We start from the raw sequence: 14354 nt of genomic DNA on the forward strand, positions 1-14354 counted from the left end.
CCCACTGCTCAGACTGATAAGTGTGTCTTACTTCAAAGGTGGCAACACTACATCTTTCTGTACTGAGATGAAAAGCTGCCCTGTGGTATTCTTCAGGTTATACCAGAGAATTTCCAGTTGAAAACCCTAATGGAAACAAATCCACCACTGAGGCATACAGGAAGGAGCATTCTTTTAATCTCTTTCAACTGTTCTCCATGTAACAGAGCAAGTCTTGAGATGTGTGTGAGCAGCCTGAAACCCTAAGGTCAAAATTATCTCCAATTCATCTGATGAAAATAATGACCCTTACCAGCGTTTTGCTTCACTGGTGCAATATGAATCAGATTTGTGTTGTTTTTACAAAGTTTCTGGGTTTGTTTTGAATTTATTTCTCAATACTGCTGGTCCTTTCTATGTACGATAGAGCGGACTGAAGGGGCAATATTTTGTTCACTGGCAACCTGATCAGTTTCACAACACAATGCTATCATTTTCCAGTACATTTACATTTATTACACTATGGCCCTATGAAATGGTTTGACATGCTTTCAACTAGTTAAATAACAATTTGATGGGATGTGAAAACCACAGGAGTCAGGAAGAAGGTAATAGCTGTGAGTGGGCCTTATCTGTCTTGCTACACTGACACTTATGGTTTCAAGGGGAACTAAATACAACACATTTAGGAACCTAATGCAAAAAGTGACCTGAGTTGGGCTTCACATGGGAGTAGAGATTTCTGGTCTGGTTGCCAATGACTATGTTAGACTAGTGTTTGTCGCTTTGGTACTCTAGAATGTGGAAGAAACCATAAAGAATCCTTCACTAAAGGGGGAAATGATATGTGTGTATGGGGAGCCTTAGGTCTCTGAAAAGAAAAAAACACAAATCTACCTCTGTTTTGTAACGCAAACGTTCTCAAAATTGAAGTTCAGGCTGACAGAGTAGCCAATAGCAGGAACTGGAGATAGTAATTTTTGCACAAGCTTAGGACAGCAGTGGGTATCCATTAGGATAGTCACAGCATGTAACTTTGTAGAAATGTCTCATGCAGAATAGTGATCAGATTTATTCTCTCAGCGGCCACCTTTTACAGTAGCTAGATCAATTGGCTATGCACATGCTGTGGTTGCTTTTCATTGTGCTTCTTTCAAAATGCACAGCAACACTTGTATGGTGATTGCAATTTGAGTAGTGCTACTTATTCAGAATCACCATTTCACTATCATCTAATAAAAAATCTTTATTCTCTGATACAAAATGCATTTTAAATAAATAATAATCTTTCAACTCTGAGCTCCTGGTAGGATATCTTATATTAATGAAATTATAAATAGCAAGTGCCAGTTCTATGCCAGTTCCAACAGCACAGAAAAGAACACATTGTGAAGGAAAATGCACCAGGTTTTTGCCACCCAATTTTGTTGTTTATAAAGCAAGTGCTTGTGAGACAGATAATTCTGATTTCCTAGTTCTTCAACTTAAATACAACTGTCATTTAAGCCTCTACTATTATTTCATCACACACCCAGAAAAGCATATGCAGGCACACATCCATGGTGGCAAAAGATGTATGGCTGACTTATTTTCAGGTCTTGCTGTGGTGACTGTGTATCAAATACAGTAAAATTTTTGCATATGCAATTCTGAAAGCATCATCCATAGTTTCTCTTTAAAATAAGCCTGTTACCAAAGAACTAGTTTATCTGAAAACAACAGTCAAAAGACAAGATGGCTTCAGTTTTCTGAAAAATTTTAGCATATTAAGGAGGAATTGATATGCATACTATTTTGCTAACGTGAACCTTAGACCAACAAAAGCTTTACAAAAGACTATGCCAAATGAAATTTGATTGAAGCACAGAAGACATCTAAATACACTTGCATCTTGTTTTAAAATTTTGGTTAAAAATAAACTGCATAACTTTTTATATACATTTAGAAACATCCCATTCTGCTCTGACTCGCACAGAAGCACAGGTCTAAGACTTTTATATAGAATTAAAATTGTCTTGACTTTTGCTGCATTTTTGAAGTGATTTAATTTTGTTTTGAAGCATTTCCCCAGTGTGTGCACTGAGTTTACTAACACCGTCCTGACCTTGGAGATGGTGTGATATTTTACAGTGTGCAGTGACATTTATGTGCCCAACTTGGCTCCAATAAATAGGTTAATTTCCGCAAATTAAATGCCAGGTTTGTAACATTACAATGCGATTTAATAATTCTGTATCAGCGTTTTGGATTCACAGTTGGGGCATTTGACTGGGCAGCCCTTTGTCAGCTGCAAATCCACAACTTCTACACAATTTTTTCAGGTATAAAGGGTCAAACTAAAAGGGTTGGGAAAAGAAATAGTCAGGTTTATAGTTTCACATATTCTTCAATACCAAACCCCCAAATACATGGATCAATTAACAACTGACAGATTTATGCTAGAGGAATGAGTTAAAATTTTAGACAATACTCCTTACACATCCCCAATCAGGCTATATCAAAGTATCTCCTGAAGTAAAGGCACCTTAAATGATGGAAAGTATAATAATAAACATTACTGTTAGTACAGAGTTAATATTCAGACATTGGGAATAAGATTCAGAAATGTCCAACTGTAGATGCTGAACAAAGAATTTATTTTGGTTTTCAAAATCAAACCATGGCTCATATGGATTTGGATTTCACTTCATACAAACATCTACTGGATATTAGGTGCCAGTTTTGGTTCTTTAATATAACATTTTTTAAAAAACAGTGGTCTTGAATATCCCCTTTCATTTGGCCTGAATTCATGTAATTTTGTTGCTACTAAATTATGTATTAATCTTTACCATACCTGTTTATATAAATCACACAAGAATAAGAGGATCTATATACAACCTTAAAATGAAGAACCATGTGATTAAAACAAAACAGATACAAACGTAGCAATGACAAGAAAGCACACTGATTTAAAATATCGTGCTTACAGTTATCTTGCTTGTTCAAAGAACAGTTTACACATGTTATAGTTAGTAGCTAAACTGCAATTTAGCCTAAATTTCCAGAGTCTGATTCCAAGTTATTCTTTATTCTGGTTTTTAAGTAATGTGTCTGAAGTTACTTCTGCTATGTATCCTTGTTCTTGGGTAATCTTTCCAAAGGATATGAGTCACTTCTCCATTATTTGTAAAGAATATGGAAAAAGTAAAATATTATTATTTTGTGGGCATTTGGAACTGGATGTAAAAAAAAATAGATGGGATGTTGATCATTGTGAGTCATTTCTTGGGAAGAAGAAAAGAACAAACACTAGCTGCTGACCTACTGCTATGAAAGCCAAGGACTTACTGCTGACTCAAGAAGTAGATATTGATAGCTGCAGAATACAAAGGAGATCTTGCAGCAGGATTAAAGAGGAAAGTCTTTCCTCTCTAAGTAATAAGGAGTTATAAGGAGCTGCCTGTGGTGATTTCTTGGAGGCTATTATTTGTTTGAACAATCTTCTAGTTTAAACACGTTAGCCAATTATAACTATGTTCTGCAAATAGTTGCTACAACTAAATGAGTCTCTCTCTGTGTTTCCAAAAGTCCTGGCAAATCTTGAGGTAAGTAATGAAGTGCAAGACTGAACTCCATGGCTCTGAGGTAGCTACACCAGTAACTGTCAGTGCAACCCCCTGCTATTTTCGAGACTTTCACCAGTCCTGGTTGGTATAAATATTGGTATAAACAAAACTGAAGCAACATAAATACTTTGTAACACATCTGCATTCTGATCAACTAATTGAAAAACCCCTGTTATGATACCAAAACTGATTTTTGAGAGTGACTTTGTGTCACTGTGGCCTTTGTATACTTTACTTAAACCAATCAAGCAGCTGCACTGGGAACTACTCAATTTCTTATGTAACTACACAAACTACCTGTAAAGCATGCACAACACAAAAGACAATGCATTTAATAATTATGACTTAACTGTACTTATGATTTGTCTGGTTTTTTCAAGCTGCAGTGGACACACCATGATGAAGCCTGATAATTATCTTTTTTGCAGGTGTTTTTTGTTTGTTGTGTTTTGTTTTTTTAATGAGGAAAGCTTCTTTCCAAATGCAAGGATGCAGTTCCATGGCAGCTTGAGCCAGTTTAAGTCATGCCTGCTACTCTTCTCTGCCTCTTCTCATTCTCTTTCTGTACAAAAGAGATGTTTTTGTGCTAGCACAGGCACTTGAGCAACTCAATAGTGGGCCAGTTCAGAGTGCTGATTGAAAACTAATTCTAAACACAGATTCTAATACTGGTAAGTGATGAATTGGGAACAAGCAGCAGGGTAGGATTGTCAGGAACATGGCGGTCTGTATTTATGTTTGAAAAAGCTGCTGTGAAACTGAGTCTGAATGGAGGCTTTCATGGAGAAACAATTATAAAAATGTGCTCTGTCATTACAAAATGAGTTTTTTAAAGACTTCCAATAACTATTTTAAAATCATAGTCTTACTAATGCTAATAAAAGTAGTACCTGCTCTATGATCTTTATATGAGTTTATTAATTTTAAAGCATAAATGTTTAACAGTCCAACAGTCCAATGTAGAATGCTAACTTAGGGATGCAGATGGATCTATGTGCCTAGCTGTTATTTCTCAATGTCAGTCAGAGGGCTCACATGGCCACTTCAAATCCTTAAAAAAGGTACCTTTGCAGCTTTGGATTTGAAAACCACGTTCAAGTTCTAACCCTGGAACAGCTGATCTCCAGCCAATAAATCCCTGGGTAGTCTTAGGTACTGGAGGAGATGGAATCACCTAGAATAAAAGTAACATGTAGAATTCAGTGATTAAAAGGTTTTTGATTGTAATTTCTGTCATGCAACATCCTCTTCTGTGCTGTAGTGTGGATGGAAATGAAAACTTATAAAAAATAGTGGGTTTACGTACAATCTGCTGAATTAATATCCTGAACACACACTGACTTTAATGGAAGGAAATAAGAACTTTGAAAGATAGCCCAGTTGCATGCAAATTTGATTTATAATACAGGATAGTTTATAATTTAAAAACTCATTAGAATAATTTAGGTCCCATTCTATAGCAAGGCACAGGGAAAGAGAGAAGTTAAATTGCCAAATTCCAATGAAGTAACTAACTTTCATTTACCACCCTTCCAAAAAAAAAAAAAAAAAAAAAAAAGTCTTTTAATGCCTAAATTGGTATGTATAACAGGAAATCAAAAAGCAAAGTTATTGCTCAGTAGTGTATGTTAGCATACTTTTTTTTTTAAGTTTTGCTCAATACCTTTCTAAGGGCTTTACTGGCTTTACATTATGAGGAGAAGAATTTTATCTTCGGCTTTATCTTTTTTCCTTACATCATCATCATCATCATCATAATGATGTTTAAAACTAGTTAACTTCTCTAAATGGGAGAAATAGCATTTTATACTTGCTGCAATGTATTCGGTAGCAATGCAGCTATGGAATAATAGTTTTGTGGCCAAATGCTAAAGATATTACTGACCAAGCTGGCTTTTGCATCAAGAACTACTTATTCGTTCCACCTTCTTTCTACTTTAAAAGATGGGTAAGCATCAAGTTAATCTGCAACTAATCTAGCTAAAAAGGAAACAAAACAAAAGCCAACAGTCTCTGTTCACTGACTGCTGTGCTTACTTTGGCTGAATCATCTCAATTGGGCACGTTATATCATTTTAGCATCTGGGGACTTAGTAGAGAAATACACAGCAAGAGAACAATGTCTCAGTTCTCTTGCCAGAGTTGCTTCACTTTGTTCTTTGGCCAAGATTAGAAAATGTTTATGATATTTAGGTGGAGCAGTTCCTCTGAAAAGATAATTTTTATGGCCAAAAGTGCCACCCACTGAGCAAGATAATGAAGGAAATCATGTCCCACTTATGATCTGGGGGAAGGGACTATGAAGAAGCAATTATTAATCTAACCTAGAGAGAAGACCAGATATGATCACTGTTACCATGAAGGTAAATGCGAAGAAGGACACATAGTTCTGAATGAAGACTTAAGAAACTTCACTCTGAATATGTGAAGGGTGACCTAAATCACAGCTAACCCTTATCTTCCTTAGCAAATAAAGATTCTGAGGTGAAGTTGAAACTATGATCCCTGTTCTAGTATGCACCAGGCTGTGCATGCTACTTTAGCAGCTGATAACTGTCTGCATGATTTGTTAACACACATACACCCTCACTGTGCTGAAGCAGAGGTAAACTTAACTGAAATGCTTGAGACAAAACTTAAGAATAAGTAGCACTAATGGCAGAAATGCTGGCATTTCATTTCTCTGCCACTCTTGGGCACTAGCTCTTAATTTTTTTTTTTCAATTTAATCTCAGTAAAAGCTTTTACTACTTCCTCACCTTATCTCCACACCCTTGGAATCCTTTGAAAGAAAGCTAGTTCAGCAAGTAGGAATTTCCAATCTCTTTTGTTTCCTTAATCTTCTCTAAGTGGACTAACTTTCCTTTTTGTTAGCATATTCTGCTTCCCCTTTTATGAACGTGTTCCTCTCCCAATGTCACTGATTTAGCTGCCTGTATAGTTATCGTATTCATTGGTGATTCTGACACTGTATATTTATAAATCAAATCATCTGTCACATTCCACTCTCATTTCCAGCTGTTTGACAACTTTTAGACTCTGTATATGTGAGTATAAATCATGTAATGTAAAATCAAATAGTTACGAATTGGTTCATTAGAACTGGCTTCTTACTAATTTGTGCCACTAAGAGGACAGTGGCATTGTACCTGCCAAAAAGACTGTCTTAAATAAAGCTACAAAAATGACTGCATCTTAACCAATAGTTAAAACTGAGAGTTAAAGTTATGAAAAGCCTTGAAGTAAGACATGTATATTTGGGCAATGAATGGTCAGCAGTCATAAATGGCTCTGTGAGCACTCTTCTGTACTAAACTGTACAGTTGACTGTTCTGTTACTAGATGTCACAGAGGAGTGCATGGGGGAGGTGCTTTACAGAAAGATGATTATGTACAGTGAAAGCTCTGTGAACTAGCAACCATATCCAACGGGCAATTCCTTATCTTAAATTAATGCTTTTAAAGCATTGCTCGGGTTGCAAATACAATTTACTTTGACCTTTAGTTAAAGGCCCACCTCTACAAGACAATTGATTTTTAGAGCTTGTGTGGTTTCTTAAGACAGATATTGCTGTATTGCAATTTTAAAATCTAATTTTCTAACCTTAATGTATTTTTCCACAGGTGTCACAGGTTGAACCTGCAGATGTTCTGGAAGCTGTATCTTGGGCTTTGTATTTTCTTTCTTTTCATCTTCAATCAACTAAAACCAAAACATCAACATTAAAAATTTGATTCTTTATCTTTTGAAATATGCTGTAATATCTGATATCTACACCATTCCCCTCATTGTTGCATCTGAACTCTCTGTTCTTCTCATCTAAAACACGACTACTTATTGTAGTGCTTTGGAAATTATTGTAATGTATTTTTTGGTTTCAGAAAGTGATGCAATTCTGAATTTCAAATGAAAGGCTAAATATTGTTGAGTGATTCCAACTCTCCTAACTACATCACTGGTCCAAAAAGGGCTAGAAATATATCTTACATATATCTTATATGACCACAAACCAAAGATTAATAAATGCTAAATATACATGTTCACCAATAGTAACAATGCATAGTTTGTCAACTTTTCAGCTGTAGATCTATTAGTACTGCGCAAAGGTGGTATGCATGACAGACTATAGTTATCAGGGATGGATGTTGAACCCTAGAGGACCAAAGTTTTCAAAGGTGCTAACTTGGATGCCTACAGGAATTTTCAAAAAATCCTAGAACAGATTAAGTACTTCTAACCCCATGGAAATACATTTGTAACTATTCAGGGGCTGCATCAATCCTGTTCTTTAGCGATGAAATACTGTGATTCCACATGTAACATTATGTACTACTATATTCTAATATCTAAACATCACTGAGACTAGACATCTCTCCAAATATTTTCATTTGTTGCAAATTCCCCCACTGAAAATTTAATTAGCTAGAACCTTTTCCCCTAGATTTTTAAACTACCATATGGATAGACAAAGGGGAAATATTTTCCTGTCAGTGTGCATCTAGTACTTGTTAACACTATTGGGAGTCATGTTTCTCAAGAGAAATATATCAGAATATGCATAGCATATAAATTACCACGTGCCGTATTTCATTCAGAGGAAAACTGAAACTTTGAACCTATCTTAAAAGTAGTGCACTTGTTACCTCAGAACCTAGCTTAGTAAAGCATACTCAGTACTTTTCTAGTCTTCTGTGCTCACATAATTTTGTGTCCAGATGAATTTGTGTACAAGTAAATTTCATGTATTGCTTATGTGCCATTCAATTTTACCTCCTCAAGAGGTGTTTTCAAGAATCCCCATTTGCGAGACCATCTTCTTGCAGCTTCTAGTTCGCTTTCAATATATTTTTTCCTGAAAGAGAGAGATAAATATTTAAGATGACTCTGAAAGCTTTCATTAAAAAAAACCCAACACGCAAACCCAGCTACTAATGTCACAAAGCACAGCACTTTAGCATGAATCTTTAGACCTTTACTTCAAAACAGCAAGTTTATGTATGAGTTAGCAGTTGTCTGACTTGGAGGTAACGGGGAAATATTTTCCATAGGTTGGAAATGAAACAGTACGTGTGAATGAAACAGTATTTCCTTGCAAACTATGTCTACATTAGGAATTGGAGGAGGTCAAATTTGCCGACACATTTTTTGAAAAACTAGAAAAGTAAGCACCAATATCCTTTCGTACATACTTTCATTTACTATTGACTGATGAAATGACCCTTTGTCCCCCCGCTCTGCCCCAGCCCTGACCCTCCTCCCCGTTCCTCGCACCCAGCGGGAGGATGGGGGGAAACGCTGGAGCCCACGGGCAGCGCTTGGCCGCTTCGGGTCTGGCGTGCGCCGCTTTGCCGGTCCAACTCGGGGCTGGGCCACCTGAGAGTACTAAAATTCTTGGGCTTTTTGCAGATGGCACTTTACAAACACACGTGAAGCGAACGTATGACCAAATCCCTTCAGCCTCCGCCCGCCTGAGAGTGGGCGCTGTGGGCGGAGCTGCCCGGGGAGGCTGCCTTGGGCGGGAGGGGAAGGAGGTGGCGGGAGAGCGGCAATAGAGGCCCGGGGCCGTTACCAGCAGTTGTCCTGCGCTACGAAGTTGCACGGCTGCGCCAGGTCGGTGCGCCGCTGCGCCATGTCGCCCGGCCGGGCCGGGCCCCCGCGGCTTGGGCGTTGCCGGGCGACGGCAGCGGAGGCGGTGCCGGTTCCGGCGGCCGTTACAAAAGGGCGGGAAGGGCAGGCGCGCGCTCGTAAGCGTTCGCGCTGCCCTGCGTTCCCTGAGGCGACGGTTTTCCCTGGCGGCGCCCCCCCCACACTGGCGAGTAACCCTCCTGCAGTGATACCATAACCGTGTCTCTCAAGTGAAAGGTTAAAAATGCCCATTCTGTGTTTTCTCGAGGTCTCTCGGGAAACCAGGGGAAGTGTACTCGATGTTGTCAGTAATTGTAGTGGTTTTTGTTGTTTTTTTTTTTTTTAATGTTATTCAGCAAGAAAACATGTTTGGATTAAGCTGATAAAAAGCTGTTACCTTGCTTGAGGAATTAGCCGTGTTTCAGAGGAAGATGTGTTGTCTAAACTCTGGAACTCACTGATTAGCCAGGCTCCCCTTAGCAGAAAATAAATAGTTGGACACCTTTCTGGATACTGAGTTGTTAAGAGTCTATTTTAAACCTGGACAAGGGAGTTGTTCAACAGCCAAAAACTTGCAGTATTTTCAATCGTTTGTAATGGACATGAAAAAAGGTTGAAGGATGCTGGGTTTTTTTGTTTTGTTTTTGTTTTGGTTTGTTTTTTTTTTTATTTTATTCTGATAAGAATCAGCTCATCAATGTGTCCAAAACTCAGACCATATGTGTTATAATGGGTGTTTGCTTCAGTTTCCTACTTTTTTAACCTGCATCTCCAGTTCCTAGGTCCTCTTGTTATGCACCAAACTTATCTTTTGGTAATTGTAGTGGGAAATAACATTGGTCTTATGACATACAGTGTCTTTCTGATCTCTTTTTTCTGGTAGATATTGTTCTTTACAAACTACATGCTAATATTAGAAGTTCTGAGAAAGACCTCAACATACTTTATGGGTTATATGTGAGAACCCAAAAAATATTTACAGCTTGTAAAAAGTTCACTGTGTTCCAATATATTAATATTTTTGGCTTTCCATCAATTTTTTGGTAATTTTATTTTCTTGCTCTTGCTTTATAAAACATTTCAACAATGAATGCAGCCAACTGGCTCTTTGCCCTTATGGGTTTAAATAGTTCCCTGACCCCTTTCTTTTTGTCTGGAAACTGGCTTGTGCAAACACACTGTAAATAGTTCATGTGACTTTTTCACTCCATTGGACAGTTACTATCCTTATTATAAAATAAATGCAGAAAGGTTTTGACCTAAGCTGAGTGGTTTATAGGTAGTGTGTTTGAATGCTTAATTGCTAGCTTTTTATTTGGGTTTGGTTTTTTTTTAATAGAGCAAAGGATCTAAAGGCCTTAAATATTTGAGTATGAGAAGACTGTATATACATTTATTAGTCATTTTAGTACTAAGAAACTCTGAGTAAAAGGAGGGGAAAAAACCCTCCTGTAGTCCTAAAATAGTGATTAATACTGCTCTTCTGGGTCTCTCAAAATCATTAAACTCTCAACAAATAGAATATTTCACTTACATGCCATTTCTTGATTCTCTAATTGATAATTAGACTAGCAATTAAATCAGCTGGGTCTCTTATCACACCCATAAATGCTTACTCATTGTCCTACTTAATTAACTCCTGCTGCTTAGTCACATTTATCTCAGGAGCCCTCTTATTACAGCCTTGATGCTTTCTGTGAAAAAAGTAATTTGTTACTGAAAACAATCAAATTCATAGTTTACTATGTGTCAGTATTTAAACTGCAGTAGCATTTGTCAAGAGAGAATGAAACTTCTTGTACTAACATTGTGAAAACAGGACTTTAAAATGTTCAGTCTTTCTCTTTTTGTACTTAACTGAATTTTTGAGATGAAGGAATGCAGTAAATGAGTAGTTAGTTTTGGGTCTTACTAGGTTCTTATGAGCACAGGACAACATTAGAATTGCACTATGAGAAAAGAAGTGAAATAGGATTTTAATGAGCTAATAACTATATTGAATGACTTAGTATAGGTTCATTGAGATTCAAAAGTCATTTGCTGAAAGTCTGCATCTTGTAGCTACATACAACAGCATTTGTCATCACGTGACAAATGCTGAAGTAGATACTACATCACTCAAGTTGTATGTTTAAATAGGATCTAGTCTAAATACTTGGTGCTTCCAAGCAACATTTGGATCTTCTAAGATGGGTAAATTCTAACCTGGACATGGCCATAAATGCTGAAATCCTAATGCTAATGCTTCCTGTCCTTTTCTGGTTAGGAATTATCCAATTATTTAGGTGCTCAGTAGTGCTGCTGTTGATCAAGTGGCCATTCTTCGAGAACTCACAACTGTTCTTCAAGAATTTACAACCTGTATATAACTCAAGATTTGCAGATTAGTATCTTGAGTTTCAGATATCCTTTCACCTGCATAAGGCATCATGCTACCACTGGGGAAGCAGTTTCACTCTTGTGTTTTTTACAGACCCTGTACTCCCTTCTCCCAGCAGATAGTAAAAGTGCTTTTGGTGCTATGTTCTGATGCAGGCTGGGGTACTGATATGGATTAAAACTAACCAAGTGGAAAACAAGATGCTTTAACCCAAATACAGTTTTCTGTGTAGCTGTACAAATGCTTCCACCAGTACATGATGGGGCAATGCACGAGAGTTTGGAGGAGGGCAGTGCTGGATGATAATGCTAGGTCTTACTTTTTACAAAGCTACAGCCTTAGGATGTTGTGTTGACACAAATACAGGTGGTACTGCTCTCTGAAATAGGTCAGGGAACCAAACTGACTTAAATAGACTCTGCACAAATAAAAAGTCAGATCACTGTTTTAATCTGTTTCACAGAACAGCTCCGCAAGCAGTTGTGCTTCTGCAATCAAGGCAGCAGACAGAAAGGAGACAGGAAAAGGTGATGTGTGAGCCGAAATGAATGACCCAGGGTAGGTGGATATCTTAAACCTTTACTGCTGCAAAAGACTTTGTCTAATGCAATTATGGCTTTGTTAATGTCATTCATGGTCTTCAAGATTTAAGTTAATTTTTGGTTCCTGGAAATCTCATGTGTCCACCCTGATATGAAAATGTTAAAGCTTTTTATATTGCTTGTTTATGGAGAAAAGTGTCCAAATTGGCACACAACAGCTTTCTCAATGATAATCTTTGAAATTACTTGAAAGGAACAAACCTGTTCTCTTTTGGGCTCTATGTAAGTATTTGTAAGTGCTGTTTATCAGCATGTCCCCTCCTGCTGAATATGGTGAGATTTGATTCTAGATGGTACTTGTGCTCCAGTGCTAAAGATGCAGGTATAAAATGCCATATGCTTTACAGTACTCTAAATGAGCTATTCTGTAATTTTCAGCTTCAGGTACAAGGCCAGACCTAGATCATGTCCCTAATTCCAGCATTATGTTATCAACTAACACAGGTTTTATTGTACTTAATGTTCTTGCCAGTAGAGACTAGACTCTTCTGCCTTTCATCAGAGAATGGGTAGGGAAATTAAAGAAAAAGCTTATTTTTTGTTGTAAAGGGTATTTTGAGTGGTTTTATATTTGCTAGTTCTTAGGCCATAAGTTATTATTTTATATTATTCCTCACAGAATCACAATTAGATCTAAATCCTCGATCTCTTATGAAGAGCTCTGCATTGTTCAGGTTGGACATTTACACCCCCCCCCCCCCCCCAAAAAAAAAAAAAAGCGATGAGAATCCTCTCTGAGAAGTATGGGGTGATGTAAAAGAACTATTGCTGTTTTACTGTCCAACATATATGCAAGGAAAGTGTAGGCAGAGCTGGCTTGGGGCACTAGAGCACATAATACTGTGGCTGGGCAGGACAGTCCCTGAGAAACTAATCTGCTTGGCTGGACTTAGAGGAGGTCTTAGCCTTGTAAGGACTGTCTCAGCTTTTGGTGGACCCAGGTGTGTAGCAGCATAAAAGTGCTTGGGAGAATTCATCCAACTCTGTCCCCATCCCATGTTGTAACAGTGTACTTTATGATAAAGTGTGGTAACTGCCATAGTCAATAAGAAAGCAACAATGCAAATGAAAAAGTATGACTATTTTTCACCTTTGTGATCTAAAAGCTTCCAAGTAGAGAAGCTTTTGTCACTAAATGAAGCTTTGAATTGTGTACTTGTTTTCTGAACACTTTTGAAACAAACTAGCAACTCTAAAGGCCTGGTGTAACGCATTTTCTTAGGAAGAGATGGACTTTATAGACAGTAATTCTTCACAGGAACAGCTATAGCACAGGGGGCTGTGGAACTTCTATTGCATTGTGTCCTGCTGGAATAGATGTTTGTAAATGTTGTTTTCTATCTGAGCAGTTCAGACAGTGCAATGTAATACATGTGCCGTGAACAGCACACACTAGTGATTTGGGAAATTGTCCCAGAGCTGTCTTGCCAACTAGTATGTGACCAATAAGTCCCATACATTCCTGCTGTGCTACAGCTTTTGCTGGATGTCTGGCAGCTCTGTAAAGGCAACTGTCAGTGCTCTAAGCTGTTTGATGGCTGGAAAAGTAGAACAAATGCTCTGCACTGATGGGACACAATAGCAGTGAGGGATGGGAGAATGCTAATGTCCCTAAGGAAACCCAGTGGTGTATACCAGTCCATGTTCTCTGGTTTTGTTTCTGAAGGCGTGCACTTCACACCGTAAGTGCTGCCATCTTCACATCTAAAAACTTGAAAAGCAGCTTCATTATTTTCTTTCAGGTACACTGAGCTTGCTTCTTCCCCTCCAATGTCAGCAATGTCAGAACCTCTGAAAATAATGCTGTTTGAGGTGTTTATGTATCGATTTGTGTATCCATGCTTAGGCTTTCGCCTAAGAAAATGTTTACCAAAAAAATATTAATTAGTACTGGCAGTTCTGTGCTTGCTGCTCCATGGTTTGCAATATTAGGTGTGGAAGTCTAATAGAGGAGATTGTAAACATAACTTCAGTGTCTTTTGCTAATGTTTCTAAATAGTATTTCAAATGTAGGCAGCCCGAGTGGTAGACCGCTTTGTTATGATTACTGTGATTTAAGTAAACAAAGTCCCATTGACACTATAGACTCTGGCTTCATTCCAAAAAAACCTGCTAAAGTCTATCACATCAAGAATATGTTAATTGGAGTTCCTGAATTT

The 14354-nt window shown here is 37.8% G+C and overlaps 1 protein-coding gene across 1 annotated transcript; it reads right to left on the bottom strand.

Annotated features, from left to right (window-relative positions):
• Positions 1–4605: 4605 nt before the first annotated feature.
• Positions 4606–9219, bottom strand: C1H20orf85 (chromosome 1 C20orf85 homolog). The gene is made up of 4 exons (XM_052781962.1): positions 9158–9219; positions 8359–8440; positions 7192–7290; positions 4606–4761 (listed from the first exon to the last, which is right to left on the bottom strand). The coding sequence occupies exons 1-4, from the start codon at positions 9217–9219 to the stop codon at positions 4606–4608; spliced, it is 399 nt and encodes a 132-aa protein (XP_052637922.1).
• Positions 9220–14354: the final 5135 nt, after the last annotated feature.

The sequence above is a fragment of the Harpia harpyja genome, chromosome 1 (assembly GCF_026419915.1).
Source record: "Harpia harpyja isolate bHarHar1 chromosome 1, bHarHar1 primary haplotype, whole genome shotgun sequence".
Classification (NCBI taxonomy): Eukaryota; Metazoa; Chordata; class Aves; order Accipitriformes; family Accipitridae; genus Harpia; species Harpia harpyja.

What these genes read in the sequence shown, in the direction of transcription:
- C1H20orf85 (XM_052781962.1), bottom strand. Translation starts at nt 9,219, where the DNA reads ATGGCGCAGCGGCGCACCGACCTGGCGCAGCCGTGCAACTTCGTAGCG. An exon ending in GTAGCGCAGGACAACTGCTG is followed by an intron (nt 8,441 to 9,157) that starts GTAACGGCCCCG and finishes TCTCTCTTTCAG; the next exon opens with GAAAAAATATATTGAAAGCG. An exon ending in CTGTGGAAAAATACATTAAG is followed by an intron (nt 4,762 to 7,191) that starts GTTAGAAAATTA and finishes CTTTTATTCTAG; the next exon opens with GTGATTCCATCTCCTCCAGT.